Consider the following 27,440-nt stretch of genomic DNA (forward strand, 5'->3'; position numbering starts at 1 on the left):
CTGGAAGACCACTGCCAGAACAGTCACAGGTGGTGGCATCAGTCCTGGCACTTCCTCCTCCATGGCGCTCACAAGCCAGCCCTCTCAGCAGGCTCTGCTCCCCTCTCCTCCCCCTGCTGCACAGGCGCTCACTGCATATGAGGTTAGTATAATATACCAGTTTTGTTTCTCAAACTGCTGCTGGCTGTTAATCTATCTGCAAGGAGAGAAGATAAATGAAAAATATGAGTTAACGATAACATTTTTTTTTTTTGGGTCCAGTCGAGGGGCCTTAACTCTGGGCCTGGGGGCTGTCCCTCAGCTCTTCAGCTCAAGGCTAGTGCTCTACCACTTAAGCCACAGCGCCACTTCTGGCATTTTTTTTTGCTTATGTGGTGCTGAGGAATCGAACCCAGGGCCTCAGGCATGCAAGGCAAGCGCTCTACTACTGAGCCACCTTCCCAGCCCTTAACGGTAACATTTGCATTCACATTCTCCTGCAAGACGGTAAAAACTCAGAAACATTTAAAGACTATAAAATTTCATTCAGTGTCTCCACATATAAAAATATTTTCTATAAATACTACATAAAAGGCAATGTGCAATTTATCATATTTTACAGAGAGATTTAAGTCCATACTCAAATGTTTCTAATTATCTAATCATAATTTTCAGGTCACATGGGAAAAGATCATTTCAAACCCCCTTCTGTTACTGCTGTCTACACATTTAAAATGTGGGGAAAAGTCTTTAAAAATGAACTTTTCAATGATTACAATGAAAGCAAGACATGAAAACTGGTGTATAGTCAGGAACCACATGAAAGCCCACAGTTTTTAAACTGATCAAGAATTGTATCAGGTGGAACTCTTGAGACAGGCAAGTCCACTGTGCTCTTCCTTTATTCCCTTTGGCAATGACAGAAGTCTGGTCCCGCCTCCTCAGGTTTCTCAGTGCCACATGAACACTGCAGAGATCTCATAGTGCATTATACTCCACACATTTCGATGGATCTGTAGGAAAGTGTTTCTGGCAAATGGTCATTAACCTCTTCAATCCCTACAAACACAAAAAGAATGAAGTGGTTATGATGCATGCACTATTCCTAACTGGCTTCCCTTCAAGTTTGTCATCGGGGCAGGCCATCCCCAGCAATCCCAGTCAGAAGTGTACCCCCAGTATACTTCGAGATACATACAAAAATGTTCAATGTTTTTTGTCCTAGCAAAACAAATAAGCAAAAAGCAAAGAATTTGATTTTTGGGTCCAGTCGTGGGGCCTGAACTCTGGGCCTGGGTGCTGTCCCTTAGCTCTTCAGCTCAAGGCTAGCGCTTTACCACTTGAGCCACAGCAGCACCACTTCCGGCTTTTTTCTTTTTGCTTATGTGGTGCTGAGGAAGCGAACCCAGGGCCTCAGGCATACAAAGCAAGCACTCTACCACTGAGCCACCTTCCCAGCCCAAAAGCAAAGAATTTGGAAACAACCTAAATTTCCATCCACATAGAAGACTGCATGAATGCATATATGCTCACAATGGAATGTTTTAGAGCAGTAAAAGTGGGTTAACTATATGTAACAATTCACCCTTTGTCAACCAGGTTCCAACAATCGTGGGCCTAAACTATCCAGTCTATAAACAAACCACTGAAGTTACTTCTTTGAATGTTTCTAAAAATTATAGTATTATTTACTGGAGGAGAACTGGACATACTCCCCTCATTATTTCAAAGGAACTTCTCTATCTTTTAATTTCTAGCACCACTAATAAGGATGATAGAATCTCCCTTTCTATTCCTTTTCTCTGATTTGGGAGAAGACTCACTTATTTCAATGCCAAGCTTCCACAGTAGAAGCAACCTGGTCTTTTTATTTCCAGCACACAGCTGAAGATTGAATGTCCATTTCCTCACAACTAAGTTACAGATGTAAAAAGATCCACATGGCTCAAAATATGGTTGCACAACATAATGTTCTGTGAAATTAAAAAGGGTTAATATGTAAAAGACAAATGCTAGCAGTATTTTTCTCTAAGACTCTGGGCTTAATACTCTGGAAAAAAACAAGTTAGGGTAGATCTCATCATGCAACACCTGGCCACTAGAGGAAATGGCTGCAGCACAAAGCCACCTGACCTATGAATGTATGACATGTAATCTAAACACTGATGCGTGGGGAACTCTCTTACCAGTAACAATGAATGATTGTGGATCAAGATGTGATCATTTATTGTAGGAATGTTTCTGTGTACCCATTTTGGTAATTCAGGGTCATACTAGAAATTTGCAGATGTTCCATGGATAAATGAAGTTGGCAAATGCTGAAAGAAGAGCTCCATCAAAACCTAAGATATAAGCTGGGTGCTGTAATCCTAACTGCTCAGGAGGCTGAGAGCTAAGAAATGTGCTTCAAAGCCAGCCTGGGCAGAAAAGTCTCTGAGACTCTAATCTCCAATTAACCACCAGAAAACCAGAAGTGGTACTATATCTCAAGTGGTAGAACACTAGCCTTGAGCAAAAGAGCTCAGGGACAGTACCTAGGCCAAGAGTTCAAGGCCCACAATGGACAAACAACAAACAAACAAACAAAAAACCACCCTGAGATAAATGGACCAAACTGACATAAAAGGTTGTAATATTGTCTTTACTACAGAATATAAGGTTTCTGAAAACTTGCCAGAAAAAAAATAGTAAAGGCTTTTTTGCTTTTGTAGTTGGGAGTTGAAGAAAAACTTGGGATATTCTTTCATGTTCTAATCCCCAAAGGAATCTGTTTAGCACAGTATATACATCAATTAGTCTCTAAATGCCAGGAATGCACAGCAGGAAAAAAAGGACACACTCAAACGTAATTTGATAACACTTCCAAGACTTTTACAAAGGAGCGGACAGGACTTCAGACAAAGAACAGTACAGTTCGTTCCCAGAGGTAGCACTCCTGGAAAGCGGTGGCTAGCACGGGCTCTGAAAGGGTGAGGGAGAGTGGAGGATAACCATGGAGAAGACAGTCACCTAAAAGGACCAAAGGCCTTGGGCAGAGGGGTGCGGGCAACCACAGGGAGGCTGCAGCAAAGAATTAAGAACCCAAACTTGTTTTCCTAATACCACGTAACCTTCCAGTACCCTCTCACTGCCTACCCAATAGGAAGCAACCAGAGGGCAAGCGAAATCTCAGAACAAGGCCAGGGAGAGGCTGAGGAGCTCTGGAGGGCCCACGGCCCTGCGGTGAGCGTTTCAACTACTTCTTCTTTGCCTTTTCTCCAACAAGTAAGCAATGTCCAAGAGGTGTCTAGAAATGAATGAATTACCGTCTCTAAATAAGAACTTCCTCTAATCTGTGTAAAGGAAGCTTTCCCCCAATCTGGGCCCATGATTACAAATGTTTTGGACAGAATGAACAAATCCTGAAGTCACTAACCTAGCACTGAGGTGAGCTTTATATACGTGTGTGTGTATATATATGCATATATGTGCATAGCTATAAGCTATACATCTTTGATCTGCATGGTGAGAAACCTTCCCCTTGGAATATTTAATTGCCATGAGAAACACATCAAACAACTTCCATAGTTTAAACCTACAGGTATGTGTAAAAGCCAAAACATGTTTCAGTGAAATAGCTTCTTGAATTGTTTTCTACCTTCTTTAAAAAACAAATATTGTCTACATTTCAGATGACTATTCTACATATCCCCAAATCCTTTTATGTAATATGCCCAGGAACAGGCAGAACTAACCAATACCAATAATGACATGAGTCAGAGTAGCAGTTACTTATGGTGAGAGCAGGCAGGCTGAGGCTGGGAACTGACATGAAGTTCTGGATGAGTTTATTTTACACTTCATATATGCTACACATATCCACAATCACTGTGCTCTACCACTCCAAGCACTATAGTATTTGATGTGTATTTTAAAAGTTATTTCCATGATGACTTCTTAACAGTATCATCACATAAGAGAGATCTGTTTACATTTGCCAGAGGGCAGCAAACTATAGATGTGTGTGTGTGCATACACGCACACGTGTGCATGCCAGTACTGAATGAAGTGTCAAGGGCCTCACACTTGCTAGGCAGGCACTTTATCACTTCAACCCACGCTTCAAACCCCTTTCTCCATTGGCTATTTTAAGGGAAGGGTCTCATTTTATGCCCAGTCTGGCCCAAAACTGTGATCCTTCTATGTATATTTCTCCTTGCCCCTCCTTGCTCTACTGTACCCAGCCATTGACTGAGATGGAGCTTCTCAAGCTTCTTTTTAGCTCTAGCAAGGTTCAAACAGCAATCTCCTGATCTCTATCTTCTGAGTAGCTAGGACTGCTTATACAAGCCTGAGTCACTGCACTCAGCTGAGTATGTATTTTTAAAAAAAAGACTTCAACTTCTCATCAAAAAGAAAATGTATCTAACCACATTTGAATCCTATTACTACAAAGTTACAAAATAATAAAGCAACTCCATCACTCAGAAACTAAGCATTATCTATAGCTTAGTACTGAGCTTGCATAGCCTGTTTCCTTACAGCAGCATTGAGAAGAAAATGAGTATTAGGCTTATGTTAGCAGAAAAAGACATACCTCACCATGGGGTCTTAAAACTTAGCTCCTTTATTATCTGTCTGTTGTAGGCACTGAGTTTTTCCCACAGTAAGTTCTAGGGAAACTGGCAGAGAAGAATCAGAGGTTTAAGGACCACAGGGGCCAAATGGGTCACAGCTAATTCAATGCCTACAAACATGACATGGCCATGATCTCCTCCATCTCCTATGGTAGTCCTACCCTCACCATGGACAATTCTGCCTACTAAAAAGCTGCATCATGCTGGGCACTGGCGGCTCACACCTGTAATCCTAGCTACTCAGGAGCTGAGATCTTGAGATCATGGTTCAAAGCCAGCTGAGGCAAACCTGAGACTCTTCAATTAACCACTAAAAAGCCAGAAGTGGGCTGGGAAGGTGGCTCAGTGGTAGAGCGTTTGCCTTGCATGCCTGAGGCCCTGGGTTCAATTCCTCAGCACCACATAAGCAAAAAGACAAAAGCCGGAAGTGGCGCTGTGGCTCAAGTGGTAGAGCGCTAGCCTTGAGCTGAAGTGCTGAGGGACAGCGCCCAGGCCCATAGTTCAGGCCCCACGACTGGACCCAAAAAAAAAGCATTTTAAAAAGCCAGAAGTGGAGCTATGACTCAAGTGGTAGAGTGCTAGCCTTGAGGACAAAAACTCAACAACAGAGTCCAGGCCAGAGTTGAAGCCCAAGGACTGGCACCAAAACAAAAAACAAAAACAAGAAGGTAACAATGTTCGACAAGAAATGTACTCATTACCTTACTCACGTAACTGTAACCCTTCTGTACAGCATCTTTATAATAAAAAAAATTTTAAGTTAAAAAGCAAAAACAAAAAAAGCCCCCAAACCTGCATCATACTGTTTTTCAACTTCTTGTATCTCAAGATAAAAAGATTTTCAAAAGTTTTTCCTTATACTGACTCAATCTGCCTCCCTACACCTCAACAGGTCCTTGGTTGTACTGGGAAAGCTGAACCCTCTCCCAATAAGAAAGCTTCTCCATGTCACAGATCTTTTGCCCAGAGTCCACCAACACTCTCAACACTAGAAAAAGAACAAGACTGCCAATGCTCTGAAGCTACAGAATTTTTATCCAATCAACAAATACTTCATGGGACCTCTGTCAACCCCATACTGTTCCAGCCTCAGGACACAACAGTGAATTAGTTCTTGTCCTGCAGAATCTACCAAGAATGAGTGAAAGCTACCACTAGCCTTCCTGGAGGCCATGTTCATGCTAACAGTTCTAATGCATTTCATTTAGTCCATTGAATAATCTTGATCTTTATTTTTGTTGGTCATGGGGCTTGAACTCTGGGCCTCGATGCTATCCTTGAGCTCTTCAGCTCAAGGCAAGTACTCTACCACTTGAGCCACAGTGCCACTTCCAGTTTTCTGGAGATAAGAGTCTCTCAGACTTTCCTGCCCAGGCTAGCTTAGAACTGTATATCCTCCTCTCAGCCTCCTGAGCACCTAGGATTACAGGCATGAGCCACCAATGCCCAGCTTCCCTGGTTCTTAAAGCCCACTACTCAAATTGTACACTTGAGCAAGCAGGATCTAAATTTCCTTATGGTCATCCTTGCTATTAAATTTACCCTTCTCTAGGGATAGGCTGTGGCTTAGTAGTAGAGTATGTCTAGCATCTGTAAAGCCCTGGATTCAACCAACCAAAAGTCTCTTAGTCTATCAGAACTTGTGGAATGCCAATGTCTTTTCCACATTAACACACTTCTTTATCCCTCTTAGTCTCCTGTTCTCAGCAAATCTGATAAAACAACTTCTGCAAGTCATTCAAGTCAGTTACAAGAATGTTAAGTCAGGACTGTATTAAAGCTACATGGCATTCAGCCATGGAGCACAGACTCATTATTGAGTGCTACATGGTTTCCCTTGCTCAGCAGGATGAGTCCACCTGTTTTATCCACAAATATTTATTTCTGAGACTATGTTAAATACTTTTATAAATTTCAGATATAGTATATTCAAAGCTGGGTACCAGTAGCTCACACCTGTAATCCTAGCTACTCAGGAGGCTGAGATCTGAGGATCTTGGTTCAAAGCCAGCCCATACAGGAAAGTGAGACTCTTGTCTCCAAATAAACTTCCCAAAAAGCTAGAAGTGGAGCTGTGACTCAAGTGGTAGAGCTCTAGCCTTGAGCAAAATAAAGCTCAGGACAGTGCCAAGGACCTGAGTGTAAGCCCAAGACCAACCCAAACCCAACCCCCCCTTCCCCCCACACACACAAGCTATATGATGCTCACCAATTTTCCCTAATTAATTTGGCAAAAAAAAAAGGATAAAAATGTATGTCTTTAGCAGAAAATTTTATTTCAATGCCAAATTAAGGCATAGTACTTTATCAAATGTGAAAATTGCAAGGTTTCTATTTTCTTCTTGTAGTGTCTTAAAAACAAGTGCCAAAGAACATTAATTAAAAAATAGAGGGAAGATAGTTCACTGCACAGCTTCTAAAAATTAAAAAAAAAAAACCTTCAGAAATCTTAAATAAGGGCTGGGAAGGTGGCACAGTGGTAGAGCGCTTGCCTTGCATGCATGAGGCCCTGGGTTTGATTCCTCAGCACCACATAAGCAAAAAGAAAAAAGCCGGAAGTGGCGCTGTGGCTCAAGTGGTAGAGCACTAGCTTTGAGCTGATGAGCTGAGGGACAGCACCCAGGCCCAGAGTTCAGGCCCCACGACCGGACCCCCCCCCCAAAAAAAAGAAATCTTAAATAAATGCCAAGGTATTTTTAAACATAAAGTCAATCTAGGAGAAATGAAAATCATGTATTTATAAAAGTAAATCCTGTTTTTAAGAAAATTATATGAACTTTTATACATTATGGCTTTGTTCATAGTATAGATAAACATAATTGATAAATTCAATCCTTGAAATTCTATTCCATTGTTAAAGCCAGACTATTTTTTTTCCCCAACTTAAAGTTTCTGCCTTTAATACAGTCAGTTGGGGTTATTAAGGAATGGAAATGTGCTCAATTTTGTAAAATTGTACTTGAACTCTAAAATGTCTACAATTCACACTGAAATTGCATCTTAAAATGCTAATATATGTGAATAAGGCATAAAGCGTGACACAAATTAACATCCAACACTTGGAACTGAAATACAAAGAAGAAGAAGAAAACTCATGAATATGGTAATGACTGTTCTCTGGCATAAAATCTGAAAGAACTTTATGCAAGTAAGTGAATTTCAAATCCCAAGTAAACTTTCAGAGTATCATCTCCAAGTTTTAGAATAACCATCCAGCAAACATCATTATTCAGACACAATCTGGATTTATGACAATTTGGCAAAGCTAGATTAGTTTATTTTTTTTTCCATCAAGTTTTCAGAAAAGTTTGGCCCAACAACAGTGCAAACATGTTTCTCTGTATAACTTCAAGAAAACTGAACTACTAATACTTTGGGCCTAGTAATGTAAATATAGAATTATGATTATACATGACTTTAAAAATGACCATATAAGTTAAATCAGTCTCTTCATTCCTCTTTCAAACAGATGGGTCACTTTGAAACTTTTAGTGACCCTGGGTCTAATGTACTGTAAAAGACCTGAACTGAATTTCCACACCCCAACATTTCTCTGATAAACTTAACTTGCTAATATATATATTTTTTTTCCAAAATACACAAACAACTGCAATATGTTTAGTGCTAAGGTAACTAAGGCCCAGCACTTGGTCCTGTCCTCTATCATGAAGGAAAGTGGAAAGGTTCCTTTCTCGATGAAGGTGTCTTAAATGTAAGTGTTCCTCTACAGGGATTTTCATCCTATCACACCACGTCTTATGTATTTACACAGTGCTCGCCTGGCCTGTGCTCCACTGTGTACTGCACCAGTTACCCACAGTCAACCAGCATGGTCAAGGCCTAAATGTATCAGGGCAACGGTAGCCAATGTGGTCACAATGTCTGTGTCCTTCACCCCAATCGCATCACACAGAGCAACTGTGTCACCTCACAGGATATGAGACCACATTGGCAATTCACTACGGCATACTATTATAACTGTTCTACTTTACCATTACTGCTCATTTATTTTTATTATTTACAGGGTCTCACTTATGTGGGTTCATCACACAAGTTGGCCTAGGACTCACTACTGTGGCTCAGGCTGGCCTTGAGATCTCACCATCATGCCCAGCTTTTGTTACTTTCTTACTGTGCCTAATTTATGTATTGGTGTTCAATACTATCCTTAGCCAAGTGCCAGTGGCTCACACCTATAATCCTAGCTACTCAGGAGGCTGAGATCTGAGGATTGTGGTTCAAAGCCAGCCCAGGCAGGAAAGTCTGTAAGACTCATCTCCAATTAACCACTAGAAAACCAGAAGTGGTGCTGTGGCTCAAGTGGTAGAGTGTTCGCTTTGAGATGAAGAGCTAAGGGACAGCACCCAGGCCCAGAGTTCGAGCACCACAACCAAAAAAAAAAAAATACTATCCTTAAATTTTAGATGCCTTAATTTATTGTCGACATCTACTCTGGGAAGAGCGAGGATCTTGGAATCAAACTCCAGATAAGAGGGGACAATTGCCGGGCGCTGGTGGCTCACGCCTGTAATCCTACCTACTCAGGAGGCTGAGATCTGAGGATCGTGGTTCAATGCCAGCCCGGGCAGGAGAGACCGTGAGACTCCTATCTCCAATAAACCACCAGAAAACCGGAAGTGGCGCTGTAGCTCAAGTGGTAGACGGCTCGCCTTGAGCTGAAGAGCTGAGGGACAGCACCCAAGCCCAGAGTTCAAGCCCCACGACCGACAAAAAAAAAAAAAAAAAGAGGGGACAATTGCAATTCTTTTCTTGCACATGAAACTTTCAAGTTTGGAATTCAAAGAAAGTTTGAGCAAACCTTAACCCTGCTACAAACTGCTCACCTGAATATATTTCCGCTGAGTTTCATCATTTAAAACATGGGCAACATGCTTGGAAAAAATCTTTTCCCGGCCAGTTCTGGCATGGATACCAACCATAGTGACACCAATAGGCCATGGAGCATTGCCAATGGCCATCTGAAGGTAAGCATCATTTGCCTGAAAAGAAAGTTGAAGAAAATCAGAAATGCAAAAAGACAGCTTGCTCCAAATGTATATTCCAAGTATTTCACAGCCTTTTATGACAGAATTTCCATCCACATCTTTGGCATATTGAAGATACAGTGTTTATGCTGTTCAAATAAGGGCACCAGTGGCTCACGCCTGTAATCCTAGCTATTCAGGAGGCTGAGATCTGAGGACCAAAGCCATCCCAGGCAAAGTCTGTGAGACTCTTATCTCCAATTAAACACCAAAAAACAGAAGTGGAGCTATGGTTCAAGTGATAGAGTGCTATCCTTGAGCACAAAAGTCATGGACAATGCTCAGGACCTGAGTTCAAACCCAAGGACTGGCTCATGCATAAACATACACACGCGCACGTGTGCACACACACACAAAATTGAGTCACTGATTGTCCTGCTGGAAATCATAAATGCACTGGGGAAAAGGAGGGCAGGAGGAAGTGAAAGCTGTAAAAAGACAAACATCCTTTGTGCACTGGGAATAAATATATTTCAGGTCTGGAATAAGGCAGTTATTGTGATGCAGTGACAGAGCCTCTACTTTGGGTCTCCTCTAGACCTTGTCTTCTCCAGAGCAGCCCTAAGACCACAGAGGCTCAATCATTTCCCACCACCTAACCTGAGCTGCCACCTGTGCCCTGCACAGATGCAGCCCTCTGGAAGCAATGGGCCTGTGTGCTAGGACAATCAACAAGATCCATAACAAGTGTGAAGAGAGAGAACACTGGCCCTCGAGCAAACGGCTAAAGGATGAGACTTCTTTCTTTAGACCCACGAGTCTCCTCCCACCTTCCAAGACACTTAAACCAATAAAGACACAGGGCTTTTAAAAATCAAAATCTGGCTGTGAGGAAGGAAGAGAAAAAAGGAGCCAAGTAAATTCTGATAGTGTAGGTTTCAAAGCAGACCTCCAAGAGATTTTAATTTTGAAAATCAGACACCTATACAATTGATGAGCTCAGTTGATGAAAAATAAGCACTAGGAACAAGTTGAGACTATTTACACTACTCATGACATCTGAACTTACTCTACTCAACACATTTTGAAAAGTTTAATTTCAAACAGTATACACACTTTTTTTTTTTTTGTCGGTCGTGGGGCTTGAACTCTAGGCCTGAGTGCTGTCCCTCAGCTCTTCAGCTCAAGGCAAGCGCTCTACCACTTGAGCTACAGCGCCATTTCTGGTTTTCTGGTGGTTTATTGGAGATAGGAGTCTCACGGTCTTTCCTGCCGGGGCTGGCTTTGAACCTCGATCCTCAGATCTCAGGCTCCTGAGTAGCTAGGATTACAGGCGTGAGCCACCAGCGCCCGGCTATACACACTTTTTTTAAATCACTGATTCTCATGTGCTTTTTGTATTGTGCTGTTTTGGATGTAGGCAAATTATGAATTCCAGGGCCTTGTGTTTGAGCTCTATCACTTAAGCTACACCTCTCAGGCCTCCTTATTTTTCAGAGCCTCCAGTTCTTCACCTAGAGCCAGCCTTGGACAACAATCCTCCAACCTCCACCTCCCAAGCAGATGGGATTACAGGTGCCCATCACCCCACCTTTGTCCTTTGAGACAGGTTTTCTCAATAACTTCCTGCCCAGTTGGACTCAAACCTAAATGCTCCTATCTCTGCCACCTGAGCAGCTATGAATACAGGTGTGTGTCACCATACCCAGCTTGTATATATAAATTTTTATTCAACTTTGACTGATTAAAAATATCAATATCTAGTTTCCTTAAAAAAAAAATAACAAGAACCTTCCACCTGATTCTGATATACCACTATGAGGAAAAAGAAACAAGAACAGTGTTTCCTCCAGCAGGCGAGTAAGCTGATTACTTTTTTCTTCGGCAGTGATGACTGTGGTCCAATGTAATTACCCTAAGTATCATGCAACTGACAGAAACTAAGAAACTGAGAAACCCTGTTGACAGAACTGGCTCTTACAAGGAATAAAATGGCTCGTTACCCTCATTAGCCTAACGCCGCAAGTAAACCACGCGGTCACCCAAAATCCCAGCAGGGCCTTCTCGTTTCCAGTGCTCTCGCACTGCTCTGTGATATCTGTGCTGACATCCTCTTCTCCTAACTTCTAGGGAGGCATGGCTCAAACTCCAATCACAGGCACTCTCTCCTTGTCCTCCTATACCAACCGACTGCCCTCCACTGCCCTCAGAAGCCCTGGACACCAGAGTGCTTTCCCTGGAAAGCCCACCCAGGAACAAAGAAAAACAGCATTCCCCTGCACAGGGTCTGCTACTGCTGCAGAAGTGACAGTGAGTCCTGGCAGCCATCCTTGGACTGTTTTCCCACACAAGCAATACTGAGCATGGCTAAATTGCCTTTTATCATCAGTGCAATAGCTCAGCTATATCATAGATTAAAAGGCCTTTTATTGAAGGCCTGGGAAACAAATCTGTATGACATCCTTTCTATGGAAGAATCCGTTGCAAGCTATAATCAACCATTTATAAACTTGGAAAGTCAATCTCATTCATAAAATAAGCCCTGCCTAAAAACTACTCATGCTTTAAAGAACTTTTCAACCTACTTTAAAAATGACTACAGAAGTAGAGCTGTGGCTCAAGTGGCAGAGCGCTAGACTTGAGCAAAAAACACTCAAGGAGAGTACCCAGGCCCTGAGTTTAAGTCCCAGGACTGATGTGCACATGCACGCGCACACACATGCACACACACACACACAAGACTCCCCTTCTCTGTGACCACCTGGATGGAGCAGTGCACACTTGTTATCCCAGCTATTCAGGAGGGCTCAAGGCACAGTTCACATCTCAAGGCAGGAAGAGAGACCCTATCTGAAAAATAACAAACATCAGGGTGGAGGCTGGCTCTGTGAGGCCTCAAGTTTAAACCTCAGTACCACTATGAAAACAAACAAACAAAACTTAAGGTAAGGGAGTGTTTAAGGAATAGAGCACCTGCCTTACACTTGGGAGGCCGAGTCTAATCCTCTCTGGTACCAAAAACAGAAGTACTAAGAAGTACTAAGAAAATACAGTTGTGATCTGAAGGTAATCAATGCTTTATGCTGACAAAACAATAGAAACTACAACTTGTTTTCTAGTTCCTTTGACATTTATTCTTAAATGTACTACGTAAACTTCTCTCATCCCAAATGAGCATTGTATTATGCACACTACTTAAATATGCTCAAAATAACTTCAAGGCACAACATAATAATATACCTTCACGTATTCTCTCTGCAACATGAACTTGATAATATCTGTTATTGACTCTTTTATGTCAGCAGGAAGATTCTGGAAGAGAAAAAAAAATAACTTTGGAAACTATTGGGGATAGTGAAAACAGCATTTATTCCCAATTAACATATTCTGATTTCATTTTGTAAGCTCACAAAACAACTCTTACCCTTTTCCGAAGCTTTCTGAAGAGTGGCCTGAGATAGGACTCAGTTTGTTTCTGAGTAGCACTGTTCAGTTTACCCTGCACACTGCGCTTTATATAATCTTCTCTGGCATTCAATTCTTTAGCCCAGACGCCAAGAAGAAACTGTTTAAAGAACAAGGAACATGAGATTGCAATGCCACCTAGTGGGCAATACGTGCATGCACACACTAACATAACGTAGGCTCTGCTCTCATCCTTATAGTGGATATCACTGATTAAAAATGTCAGGTAAGACTTAATGAACTACTTGTTTATCATGTAGGTTCCAAAGTAGTATCTTTAGCAAATCACAAACTTCCCACTGTACTACAGCCCTACCTTAAGATAAATCATTTCCTCAAAAAAGAACTATCAAGCTTCTTAACTATTTGATTGAAATAAAACTTTCACTGGGTTTATTTGTACCATAAAAATCAACCCATCTAGATTTGTCATCCATAGTACCACATGCACTGTGGTAGTCATTCTTCCATGTATGTTGTAACATTTGGACTTTCTCCTTACACAGATCAACTAAAAATCCCACTAATGGATGTTACTAATGGAGGAGAAAAAAAGGAATGAATGCAAAACAGAAGTGACTGATCCTTCCTGAGTTTTCTAACTGGAACCCTTCCAAAGAAAGCGCCTCTGAAGGCCAAGGAGTGCACGCATGCATGTCTACATGAAAGGCCCCCACCCAGTTCGCACCCACCAGTGCTGTGGAGTGCTATGCCTTATCCTCAATGCATTCCAGGGTCTTGATGACCAAATCCCGTATTTAAAATATCAACACAGCTGGGCACTGGTGGCTCACACCTGTAATCCTAGCTACTCAGGAGGCTGAGATCTGAGGATTGCCGTTCAAAGCCAGCCCAGGCAGGAGAGACCGTGAGACTCCTATCTCCAATAAACCACCAGAAAAACCGGAAGTGGCGCTGTAGCTCAAGTGGTAGAGTGCTTGCCTTGAGCTGAAGAGCTGAGGGACAGCGCCCAGGCCCAGAGTTTAAGCCCCACGACCGACAAAAAATAAAATAAAATATCAACACAAGTAAAAGCTTTTTTGGCATATAAATGTCTTCGTATTCTCGAACACAAAGAGTTTGAGAATACTGAAATGAACCTGGGATTTGCCTGCATTACCTAAAACATTCGAGAGAAATGCTGACCACAAAGGCAGAACTGGCCATCACAGCCAAGTAGGCAGATGCACACAGGGCTGAAGGTCGCATGTGTTGTTCTCTGATGCTAGTGTCCTTCCCTTCTGGCCATTTGCACCACTCTTGTATAAAGCTCTGCAGCCTTCCACTGCACTCCTTCCTAGGGTGTTTACAAAAAATAGGAAACTCCTCCAAATATCTTGCTCATTTGGCTGTTAGGATTCTACTATGTGTGCACAAAGTAAATACATATTTTCCTTAACTGCTACATGCAAGTGCACAGTGGTGATATAAACATCATGTTTCAGATTTCCCTGTCCTGCCTTTCACCCTGTATAGCCCCAAAACAACAGTTCTTGAAAGTTCAAAATGCCCTCTTTCCCTTACCTAAGATACTCACCTTCAGGAACTTGGTGATGATGTCCATGTCCTTATGGTCATTGCCCTTCCCTAACGATTCTCCCAGGGCCTGAAGAGAAAGGAACAACACTTCTGCTCATTAACACACAACTGAATGGGAACACATGAGCATCACCAGGTTAAACAAGGTTATCACACCCTTCTATTTTTATTTTAAAACCTGTTCAAATTTCTAGACACATTAGGAGGGAAAAAAATCAAGATGCTAATCTGCTATCTGTATTTAGAGAGTATGCTTCCTATCGATTAGCATTCTACCACTTGAGCCACAGTTCCACTTCTGGATTTTTCTGGTTAATTGGAGTCTCACAGACTTTCCTGCCTGGGCTGGCTTAGAACTGCAATCCTCAGATCTCAGCCTTCTGAGTAGCTAGGATTACAGGCGTGAGCCTCTGAGGCCCAACTGCTTGCTATCTTTTTATGAAGCTACTGCTTGTGACTAGGAATGGATTTTTTTGGGAAGAGACAAAAATGTTCTAAAATTAGATTATGATAATGGTAGCATCAACCTGTGAAGATACTAAAAACTAATGAATTATATACTTGAAATGGATATCTTACATACTGAATATTTAAAGCTGTTAAAAAAAAAAGAAAAGGAAGAAAGTGGGAGGGGAAGAGGGAGAAGTAAGATTCTGACCAACAACTAGTTGCCTACACTTATTACTTCAGTAAACTTTAGATAGCTGCTGGGAGAAGGGGCATTAAAATGAGTACAACCTTGATTCACAACTATTATCTCACTCTTAGCGACCACTATATGTATAAGAGCCAGAAACTAACAGCTTATGTTGCATTAAGCATTTTTCAATATTTGAAGCTATATTATTTTACAGGTAAACATGACACAACACTACTTTTTAATGAAAATTACACGTATGATCGCACATTCAACACAATGGCTAAACTGGAAAGCTAGACCCACCACCACATGTTAGCAGGGATGTAAGGACACAAACCCCTTGCATACTGCTATGGTGCTACAAATGGGGATAGCAACTTGGCAGTTCTTAGGCAAGTTATCTATACACACACAATTCCACAATCCTGTTTCAGACCACAGCAGTTGCATAAGATTGTTTATCACAAAGCTGTTTGTTGTTAAGGAGCTGGAAGAATTCAGCAGCCCATCATTATAAGGAAACATCAAAATATAATGAATGCCACATGTAACAATTAAAAGCAAAGGAATTAAATGCGTCTAAAGTATCAAGGATGGATCTTAAAGTAGTACAAAGAGAAAACCAAGTAAAACCAAAAGGAAGGGAATAGAAATTACCACCATGCAATGTAATATATGCAGATAAAATACTGCAGGCTTTCCCCAAACACCAGAAAAAAGGAGAAACATCAAACACATTACAGTGGATACTTGTGAAGGAAGAAGGTAGAGGAATCTGAACAAATGACAGTGGAAAAACACTGAGGCAGCACACTCCAGTGTGATCTGCAGTGACAAATGATTGGCTCAGCCATCTCTGCCCAGGAAAAAGGGGCAATGGGGAGCTGGCTGGGCTGAGCATAGACATTACCTCTAACTCTTCGATGGTGGTGTTTTCCTCATGCACTTTAAGATCATTCTGTGTATCCTCCTCCCCAGGCTCCTGCCCACCCACAATTTCATTGAGGTACTGCTGGTCAATCTTATCCAAAGCTGCTTTCAGATCATTCCTCAGGCCCTAAGTAAAGACAAAGTACCTCTTATGAACTTCCATGTATCTTTTACCTATGGCTTTTCATTAAGGGTATGTATGCTTCATTTTTCTATCCACATGCAGTTAAGAAGTCGACAAAATAGGACACAACATTATCAACACATTATACTTTCGGTATATTCTGTATCAATACATTATGCTATCTATAAAACTATCATCACTAAGTTGTATATGCATATTTAAAGGAAGATATTTAGAATGTCCATTCAGATAAACAAATCCAACTAAAAACCTTCTTAAAGACTAACTTTTATCAAAAACTAAGTACCTGCTATGCATCATGTGGAAGACAAGGGATTCCAAAAGATTATCTCATTCAATTTTCATAACATTTGAAGGAGCCAGGTATCATTGTTTTTATTTTACAAATGAGGACTTTTAAGACTTAAATAGATTAAAACTCAAGTGATCGCATACTAATAACTATAATCCAGGAATGGAACCCAAACCTATTCCTAAGCTCTTGCCCCCAAATTTCTATATATGCACTCAACTTAGACTGAAAACACATACCTATTTTTTTTATATTTCTTTTTTTATTGTGAACATACTGTACAGAGGGGTTACAATTACATGGGCAAGATAATGAGTACATTTCTTATCAAGCATTGTAGCCTCCTCCTTTGTTTACCCTTCACATCCCTTCCCAGCCTCCCCCCGCCCCCCCTTCCTCCCCCCCATACCTATTTTAAAACTGAAGAAAACTTGTCTTCCTTCAGCAGAAGTACTCTGACAACTCAGTATTTTCATTTTTGCCTAGAAGCATGTAATTAGCCAAACTTTATACTATTGTAGCTTATGTGCTATTGTGCTACTTTTCTAGCTTTGTACTGCTTACCTTGTTAACTTCTGGGGTAAGGATCTCTATTTTTCTTAAACGTTGAAAAGCGTCATAATCAGTTTCTCCAAACAGTCTAATTGGTTCTCCTCTTTCTCTTAATCTTCTGATAACCTATAAACAGAAACAAATGCCCAGTATATTACTTAATTTTTCAAAATAGGAAAGACACTAAACATCTCAAAATAATTTGCACATTTTACCATAATATTGAAACCTGGGTTTAATAAAGCTAATCTAATTATCCAAATTCATATTTGAATGAATATAAAATCTCCAAAAATTTTAATCATTTCAATTATACTAAACTGGGAGCAAAGCAGAAAATAGAATACTTTTTAAAAAAACCTTGACTCAAATGTCAATACTATAAAATCTTATTACTGAATAGTTCCTAGAAAATGGTCAGACAGATGAATCTATAATTCAAATGTAAAGCAAGCTCCTAACATAAACCATCTGTATTGTTTAAGAAGTGCAAAAAAAAAAGTAAAGCAAGCCTTTTTATCAGAATATAAGAAAAAGGATTAACTTTTGGTTCTCATTTTACATAATTATGACTTGTCTTTTAGAACCAAGAAAATTGAGGGGATGGGTGGGGGTTGGGAGAAATGGGAGAGACACCGATCAAGATGCACTGTACTTACAAACTGACATGCTGAATTGAAAACCTTTTGTACAACTACTTAAAGGTAACAAAAATAATTGAGGACATTTATCTAATTTGGGGAGGGGAAGGACAATTAACAAAATGCTGAAACAAGGACACAGGATGATCCATTGAGCAATGATACCCACAAGACACTACATTGGAAATAACCTTTACAACTTTGGTGTGGGGGTACAAGGTGGGGTGAGGGAAGGGATAGGAGAAAACAATGCTTGACAAGAAATGTACTCATTACCTTACTCATGTAACTGTAACCCCTCAGAGTACAGCACCTTTACAATAATGAAATTAATGAAAAGAAAAAAACTGAAAAAAATAATAATTGAGGAGGGGGGAATCACATCTGTCCTGGGGCTTGAACTCAGGGCCTGGACACCATCCCTGAGCTGCTGAGCTCTAGACCCAATACCAGCACAGAAAAGAGAAGAGGAGAAGAGGAGGAAGAGGTAGAAGAAGAGGAAGAGGAGAAGAGGAAGAGGAGAAGAGGAAGGAGAGGAGAGGAGGAGGAGGAGGAGGAGATATAGATTCAGATTAAAAAAAACAACTAGATTCCACATATGAAAAAAAGATTCCAGAAAAAAAGAGACATTAATGACCATGGAAAACAAAAACATGTTCAATTCTAGTAACAGAAAGTAGAAAGTAAAAACATTAAAAATATGTAAATCTCTGTAGTTGATCTGGAAAGATGAAGCAGTATAAAAAAGAGAGAATAATTAGCAAAATAACTACATAAAAATAATTTAAGTATATTAGGTGAATTTATATTTACTTAGAATGCATTTGTTCATTATTTAAAGTTTATGCTTGGAAGATAACACTACTAAAAAACAAGCAGAGAATAATGTAGTAGCGCATGAAGAAAACTGTAGCTACCGGGGTTTTGGGTTAGCTTTCCTGTATGGGAAATAACATATAACTTAGGCAAACACTATTTTTCTTTTTGTCCACCTAATAGTTGTAATAGTAACCTACCTCTTGCCTAGAAAGAGTCATGGGTAATTTTTCCTCAGCCAGTTCAAGTTCTAATACTGGATTTGATGAAGTTAGTGGTTTCTGGTCTTCTTCTTTAGGTTGTATCTATATTAATTGCCAAAAGAAACAAAGTTCAGTTTTTAAAATACAGTTAATGTCATCACCACATTAGCTATGCACAAAAATTAAGCATGTTTAAATACTAAATGTATTCTACATGTTTCTCTGAGGAAAAAATTCCTAATCCTAATAGTTGTACATGCTTGTAAGAGCTTAGTAAATGCATCCATTTCAGTCAGAAACATCGCAAGTAGACAGCATGCACGCAGAGAAAGCACTCTTGCTATAAACGTGGCATTACTATAGTGGTTTCCAAAATCAAACTCAATAAGGCTGAAATCTGCACTCACTTTCTCCTTGGCTTCTATTTTAGGTATACTTCTTTACAACAATCAATTTGCTTCTCCTCGGAGAGAAACTTTACAGTGTTGATTGCTGCAAGTGTTAAAATGAAGACTAAAAAATTGCTTTCCACCAGAAATCTGTGAAACTTCAAACTCAAGCTTTTTCCTTATTTTAGTTTGGAAAAGGATTCTTCCAACCCCAGAGAAATTGTTATCAGATGTATAGAAAACTTCTCCATGCTATACAAAACTGGCCAAAAACCAAGGTATGAACCATATTTATAGGAAAATGAAAAATGGCAGCTCTTTGTATGTCAGTCAAAGAAAGAGTGGATAGACCTCAAGGAAAAAGCTCTTCAATATTTTCCATATCTGAGTAGCAGTCCATGTCATAGATTAGGAAAACTAATGTGAGCCCCACTGCATATTGACTCATGGTTTTCCATTTAGCCACTCAATTCTAGGAGCCAGATTCAAAACACCACCAAAGATCAACAGTAAAGAAAGAAACTCATTCAATTAAGAAAAGCATTTGGTTAAAATTATTTAATTCATGATTCTACAGTTTATGGTTAAAGTTGTATTTACCATAACTGACTGACATTGAGATTAAATCAAAGTAAAAAGAACTGCCAGGCACTGGTAGCTCATGTCTGTAATCCTAGCTACTCAGGAGACTAAGAACTGAGGATCATGGTTTGAAGCTAGCACGAGCAGGAAAGTCCTGTGAGTCTCTTATCTCCAATTAACTACCAGAAAACCAGAAGTAGAGCTGTGGATCAAAGTAGTAGAGCACTACCATTGAAATAAAGAGCTCAGGCACAGCACCCAGGCCCTGAGTTCAAGCCCCATGACCAAGTCATAAAAATGATAACTCACTCTTATAAAGGAAAAGGGATTGTGCAATACTATATTGTTACCAATACCAAAAAGAAAATTTTAAATACATCTTTAGAAAAAACAAAAAACTGTGCTTAATTTTCAAGTTTGTAATCCAAATCTCCAAACTAAAAACACTTTTAATTACACAGTGGCAGTTGACAGCTGTAGGACAAGGATGAAAGAGATTTTTGTCAGCTGGACTCAAAGTTGCAAGCAATCCCTCCACAGTAATTACTCTGCTTCATTGCTTTCCAATATATAAAAGAAGCCTACCCACTCCCTGAGACTATTCACGTGGGGCAGAATTATCTTCCTACCTTAGCAAAAAAGTTGAAAAGGTTCAAGGTTAGAGATCTGGGAATGTGACAAGTCAGCAGACTAAACTTATAATAAGCTTGAATTATATAATAGTGGTCGGACAAGCAAAATACAAGAACTTTTCTTTCTGGCTGATTACCTAACAGTTATTTACATAAAACACATTTTAACTTCCTAAACTAAAAGTAAATGAAATAAATACATCCACGGAAAACTAACAGAACACAGCTGCCAGAAATCTAACTCCATGCTTCTTTACTACTTGCCCTTTTCCAGCACTACAAAATGAAGCTAAGTGCATCTGCATACCATTTGCATTCCTCATGCGTCCTTTTAGAAATGCTGTGTCACATAAATTAATTTCCAGGACTTTGCCCACTACATGCACAAGAATGTTAATTTTATATTGATGTTTCACAAGCAGAAAGTTGATTTCAAATTAGGGTTCAGCGTAAGTATTTCAGTAGACTCTCATGACAGTGAGTTCAGATTATTAGACTAGATCTAGTTGTCTGTTATAAGATCTCAAACATGGCTTCTCCATATGGGAGGTTACAACCAGTAACCCCTCCCAATAAAAACCCCAGTATGATATCAACTAATGTCAAAGATCATTTCAGCAATGCTTCTAAAATACACAAAGTCTTTCAGACAAGTCATCTGTTTCTAAACAGTATTTCAAAATTGTTCTCAACCAATGGACTATCATAACTATAAAATGCTATCCCTTATTCTAACACAAAAGCCTATTAATGTACAGTATGCTGTAGTTTAGGCAGCAGTACTTAGGGCCCCAAAGGAATTTACCATCACTGCAAACAAAATCAATGGCTTAAAATATTCAGGAGAAAGCAGAGACATCACCACTGCCAGTGTCACTGCTGCTGAGTGACTAAAGTGCTTTGAACTCTTGTGGGGAGGTGGGGAGAGGAGAGGTGTGGAGATGGAAATCAGGCAGTTGCAGATCCAGCTTTGATCTCAAGCCACTTCATGCTGTCCACAAAAAGCCAAACCAATCCAAGCCAGAAGTCATGCATGTATTTTCCTGAACTCAAGAGATGTATTTTTAAAAAGCAAAGGCAAAAACTCATACCTCTCCAGATGGCTTCTCACTTATAGGCTAATGTATAACATTAATAAATTGAACAGAAATCAATAATTTTGTCATTTATCAACTGTACAATAATAAACTCAGAAACATATAATTTAACATAAAAAACTGGTATTCTTACCTTGTAGCCACATCTTTCAAAATAAGCTTCCTCTTCTTTTTTTGCAAGTTCACTTCTTTTGAAATATTTCTTATTTTCCTATTAAAGGAAACAAGAAGGTTAATAATATATCCTTGGGCAAATTTAATGTCCCATAGTCCTCAAGTGCTTTGGAAAGCTTTGATAACTCCTAAGTTTTACAAAAATTTCTTGCTTTTTGGTTCTATGGTCTCTGTAACCTGAAGTGGGTATTGGCATGGATGTGAAACAGATGTGCAAGTATTTTCCTCAAACTATCACTTGACTATGTTTGTCCAACTCAGCAAAGAACCAATAATATTTTCCAAATGTTCATAATTTCCTAAGGTCAAGTTGAAAGAAAATTTCTACAAGTGGATTATGAACCACATAAAGTTGTGTTTTAATGTTTTACTCATAACCAAAACCAACATAACTTGGGCAGATATAGGCAACTTTTGAAAAAAAGAGTTCCAAGGATATACCTAAACCCTTTTTGTGTCTTAGAATTTGTTATCAATTCATTGTTAAAATAATATTGATACCAAATGTTGTTAGTGAATCCAAGGCTTTTGCTTGATTTGTTTTGATGTTAAGTAACAGAGATCTCAGAGTCTGATCCAGGCTAAAAATGTTAGTACTTTACATACCTGTACTGTGAAATCTACAGCCCAATTTACAAGCTATGTGCAGCTCTGTCTCTTGGATATTATTCCATTGATGACTCTACTCAAATAGACACTTCCCAACTTTGTAAACTAATGATAACAGAACCTCAATATTATCTCACGTCTTTAGCATCTTGTAGTTCCAACGTTCACTCACTCAGGTAGCAACTCTGTACAAATGCTAAATCTATTAGGACAAAGGTTTGAGGGTGACAATAAGAGCAAGAACCAGTTACCAGCACCTGAATCCACACTAATTGTCAGTAAAATATTATGCCCAGCCTATGAAAACCACAGGAAGGAGACAGCAGCATCTACGACATACTCTTCTCAAAGGTAGAGAATAAAGGAGTAAGGAAAGACAACACCAGGAAGCAATCAAACCAACCCAGGACACTGGATTAGTTTTAGCCTCTCCAACAGATTAATTTCATGGGACAAAAAGGGGAAGCTGGAGGAATGAAAATATTCTAGATTAAAAGGAAAGAAGACCTGATAGAGAAATGCAATTAGTTAATTTTGTGTGGATCTGATTTGAACAAACCAACTGCAAACACAAAAACATACATAAATTGATTGGCATATATGACTGTGAATTTAATTATATCAAATAATTTTATTTTGTTGGATATGAATATATGTTGGTGACATAAAAACATGTCCCTTTTTCTAGTTATGTGGGTTAGGAAAAGACTATATAGAGCCCATTAGACAACTGTTTTCGTGTAAACAAAGTTTACTCATTAACTCAATAAACATTATACACTTATCAACCACACAGCAAACACAATTTGCCAGAAACAAAAGGCAGAGATGCTATTTGATAAGGAACTGACAGTATCAAACTACTAAGGAGATATCCCCTTTTACAGGTTAAGAAAACTGAGAATGAGATCAGGCAACATTCTAAGAACTGGGCAAGACTGCTGAGTGACAGAGGCAGAGCCAGAACTCTGGTTCTTAAGCTTTTGGTGTGGTCCTCTGTACCCAGACACCCCAAATTCAGCATCTCAAATTATTCCTTTTACCTATGTGTTCCACAATCATCATATTTCAAATACATTTGCCAACTCCATTGGGGTACTCCCCGAAAGGACTGCCAAGGCCAGAGCCCACTGTCCATGAATGTCTCATTGAACTGTCTCAATTCCATTGGACACACCTAATTTACTAGGTGTTAAATATCAGAACATCTGAAAATATTGTTTAGGAAACCTGGTGAGACCCTATAACCCTGCTTTATAAATGTTATTCTTGGATTCTATCCAAGTTGTACTCTCTAGATGATAAAAGTGAGGATTCACAGGTCTAAGCTCATGAAGGCTCCATCATCCATAACGTCTGCCTACATGAAAATCAGTGAGTCAATGGTGACAGCAAACATTATCAAGAGCTCTAGGTATGCACATGTAATGACACCAAAGGAGGATACTCTTAGGGGAGGAAGCCAAAGGCACAATGCTTCTGCACTTCTGATCACATAAAATAATATTTATCAAGATGAATTCCAGGAAATGGAAAAAACTATCAAGAATATATTTTTATATATTATACATATTTTATACTATCAAGGCAATATATTTTTCAGTGATGTTAGTGCATCTAATAGGCTGAATGAAAGCAAGCAAGCAAGAAAACATAACCAATCATTCTAGTTGCATAAAATTCTAGAACATGCTATCTAATATAAAGTAACCAAAGGAGATCAGTGGCTATCGGTGGACAGGGTGGGACAGGATGCAAGGAGGGAAGGAGGGATTACAAAGCATATAAGGAAACTTCTGGTGAGATGGGTCTGTTCACACTCTTCTGTAGACAGTTTCACAGATGCATACATGTGTTAAAATTCACTGAATTGTACATATTAAAAGTGTAGACTAGGGCTGGGAATGTGGCTTAGTGGTAGTGTTCACATAGCACACATGAAACCCATGAAACCCTGGGTTCCATTCCTCAGTACCACATAAACAGAAAAGGCCAGAAGTGGCGCTGTGGCTCAAGGGGTAGAGTGCTAGTCTTGAGCAAAAGCAGCTTAGGGACAGTGCCCAGACCCTGAGTTAAAGCCCCAGGACTGGCAAAATAATTCAAACCCAGGATGGGCAGCAACAAACAAACAAACATAGTTACTGCATGCCAAAACTACTTTAAAAATAAGATTCCACAAGACGATTTAGAAAGAAGGGAGGGAGGGAGAGAGGGAAGGTTACATGTGGGGAAATGACAGAGGGAGAAAAACAGAAGGAAATAACCAATAGTATCATATGATAGCTGGGTGCTGGTGGCTCAAGCCTATAATTCTAGCTAATCAGGAGACTGAAATCCAGAAATTCAAAAGTAGAAAAGACTCCAATAACTAGCATAAAGTCAAACTGGAAGCATAGCTCACATGGTAGAGTGTCAGGAGTGAATAAGCAAGCTGAGCAAGAACAAACCCCTGAGATGGGGTGGAGGCCTTTCAACTTAATATGAAACAGAAACTAATCTAATTTAAATATTCAATTAAATGATAAGAGCCACAAGAAAAGTGCTTGGCATAGCTAATTACCAGGAAAATACAAATTAGACTACAGTAAAGCTGGGCGCTGATGACTCATGAATATATAAAACTAGCTACAGCTGATATCTGATGACTGCAGTTCAAAAACAGCCGCAGTAGAAAAGTAGAAATTAGCCAGCAAATGCAGGGAATGGAAAGTGTAGCCTCACTGGTAGAACCAGCCTTGAGCAAAAAAGCCAGGCATGATGGAGAGATTGCCCATCAAGTGGTTGCCCACCACTTGAGCCATGCCTTCATCTTGGCTTTTTGATTATTTTGGAGAGGCCTTATGTTTGTGCATGTGTGCCAATACTGGGCTTGATCCTTGCTTTTGGGGGCGACAGAGACCCTTCACGAGCTGGGGATGTAACTCAGTAGAGAATGCTTGCCTAACATGCACAGTGCCCCAGGTTCAATCTACAATGCCACCAAAAAAATTACATATACATATATATACATGCAACCCTAAGTCGCAACTGCCACACACACACACACATACACACAATCAGCACATATATATGACCAAACCAAGTGCTAAATTAAAAGCTAAAATGTCAACTAGGAAAAGTTTATGATGCAAAATTAAAAGTAATTATGAACATTGTTTTAAATCAAACTTAATTATGCAAATGTGCATTCTGTAAACACAGGTTGAGCTGAGTCTTTCATAAAGCAATTTTCCCTTTACAGCACTGTGCTCCCTCATATCAAGTACAGATCCAACACATGTGTTTTAATTAGCTCCCTTTTTCACAGCTGTTTCTTTTGTTGCTGTTGTTTTTAAATGGGCCAGTCTTGGGGCTAGAACTCAGCACCTGGCACTGTCCCTCAGCATTTTTTTAAAAATCAAAGCTAACACTCTACATTTTGAACCACAGCTCACTTCCAGCTTTTTGGTGGTTAACTGGAGAAGAGAGTCTCATAGACTTTCCTGCCTAAGCTGGCTTTGAGAGCTCAACCTCCTGAGTAGTGAGGATTACAGGATGAGCCACCAGCAACTGGCTACTATTTTAGAACTAATGATTATGAAATCTGCCACCCACCAACTTAACAACTCTAACTTACACGGTATACATCCATCAATCAAAGGCCTCAAAGCATTGGCAAAGCATAGGACCTCAGACACCTGTGGGTCTAGAAAGACCTTGAGAGGAACCATGAGGCCACAGCTGTTTTCAATACTATGGATAAGAAATGGTGAGCTTCAGCAAGAAATCAAGGCAGAGGCACAGGACTGTCAACATACAGGGATAGCCAGTTTTGCTCCACAATCTCTTTGAAGAGATCAAGGTTAAGCAGCCCTTACTCAAAACACCTGGAACCAGCAGTGTTCTGGATCCCACGGGCTTTTTTCTTTCTTAAATTATTCTGCAGTAGTTGCACATTTATAGTTACTTTGGAGAAGGGGAAACACAAAATTCCCATATGTCCATGTACACTTTACGAGATCAGAGGCAATGTTACACAATAGTTTTAGTGTGCCTGTGTTTTGAAAATTCAACTGAAGTCGGCTGCAGGATTTTGGAGCATTTCAGATGTTTGGATGAGAGTTAATCTATAGTAAAACAATTATATTAAGCCGTGATACTTGGCCACAGTCTTTTAATATCCTGTGGGACAAAACAGGAAGTATGCATAAAGCATTTTGAATTTATACCAAAGTACAATAGCCGCCCGAGGGAAAGGCAACTAAGCTGAAAACTAAATGAGCTGCTGTTGTTTTTTTCACGGAGTACTATTTTATCATGAACTAATACTGACAAACTACACTTAGGGCTTGAATAATCGGTCATGTTTCCCACTGAACACCATGAGGCTATCATTATTTGTTGCCTATAATTTAAAAAAAGAAATCCCAGCTTCCGAATAAAAAAAAAAAGTGCTGAGAAACTTTAGACCTGCCACCGCGTACTTGAGTTTCCTTAATGCCTTAAGAATGCTTCTAGAAACCTCAGGCATACTACAATAATATCATTTTGTGCGACTGTCATTGGCTAGCTGGTGTTCCCCAGATGATCAGCGAACGTGTATTTTTCAAGTTTCTCTAACTTATTAGCGGGTAAACATAGACAGACGTTACCCATCCATAGAAGTCCTCGACTCAACAATGTTTACGGGTACAAAGGTCTCCTGAGACCCAAACCTTGCCGAATTGGCGGCGCTGGGTTACTGTTCCCCGGTGAGGCCGCGGGGATCGCGCACAGACGCTCCTGAGTCAGGTCAGAACCCCGGGCCCCGTTCCTTTCTCCCTCTCAGTACCTCTCGGGAACGTCTTAGCCGTGCCAGGCACCGAGTGCGGCAGCGAGCCTGGTGCTGGGGAACCGACTCCAGAGATGGCGTGTGTCACTAAGAGAACTCTAGTCCTAGAGTCCCGAGGCCGCCCGGCCCCTGCTTCGGGAGGAAACCGTTAACAGGACGGGGGCTCTCCGCCCGAAGACCGAGGAGGAGCGAGGGGAACTGATGGGGGGCTGGGGGGAGGAGGCGATGGGGGTGCCACAACTTTGGGGTCTCCTATGCTGAGGTGGCCAGGGTGACCCAGAGGGGACTCTCCTCAACCCCATGGCCGCCGCCCCCCAACTCCCACATCCCTCCCCCCACCCCCA

The 27,440-nt window shown here is 40.2% G+C and overlaps 1 protein-coding gene across 1 annotated transcript in view; it reads right to left on the reverse strand.

Annotated features, from left to right (window-relative positions):
- Nucleotides 1–503: 503 nt before the first annotated feature.
- Prpf18 (pre-mRNA processing factor 18) overlaps nucleotides 504–27,440 on the reverse strand; it is a 27,288-nt gene continuing 351 nt past the window's right edge. Inside the window, exons 2-10 of the mRNA XM_013014622.1 lie at nucleotides 21,637–21,714; nucleotides 18,801–18,905; nucleotides 17,156–17,269; nucleotides 16,135–16,281; nucleotides 14,583–14,651; nucleotides 13,005–13,145; nucleotides 12,821–12,892; nucleotides 9,440–9,595; nucleotides 504–1,038 (exon numbers count right to left, since the gene is read on the reverse strand). Coding sequence (XP_012870076.1) covers nucleotides 958–1,038; nucleotides 9,440–9,595; nucleotides 12,821–12,892; nucleotides 13,005–13,145; nucleotides 14,583–14,651; nucleotides 16,135–16,281; nucleotides 17,156–17,269; nucleotides 18,801–18,905; nucleotides 21,637–21,714 — 963 coding nt within the window. The 3' untranslated portion in view covers nucleotides 504–957. The remainder of the gene's footprint in view (nucleotides 1,039–9,439; nucleotides 9,596–12,820; nucleotides 12,893–13,004; nucleotides 13,146–14,582; nucleotides 14,652–16,134; nucleotides 16,282–17,155; nucleotides 17,270–18,800; nucleotides 18,906–21,636; nucleotides 21,715–27,440) is intronic.

This window comes from Dipodomys ordii, unplaced genomic scaffold (assembly GCF_000151885.1).
Source record: "Dipodomys ordii isolate 6190 unplaced genomic scaffold, Dord_2.0 Scaffold24, whole genome shotgun sequence".
Classification (NCBI taxonomy): Eukaryota; Metazoa; Chordata; class Mammalia; order Rodentia; family Heteromyidae; genus Dipodomys; species Dipodomys ordii.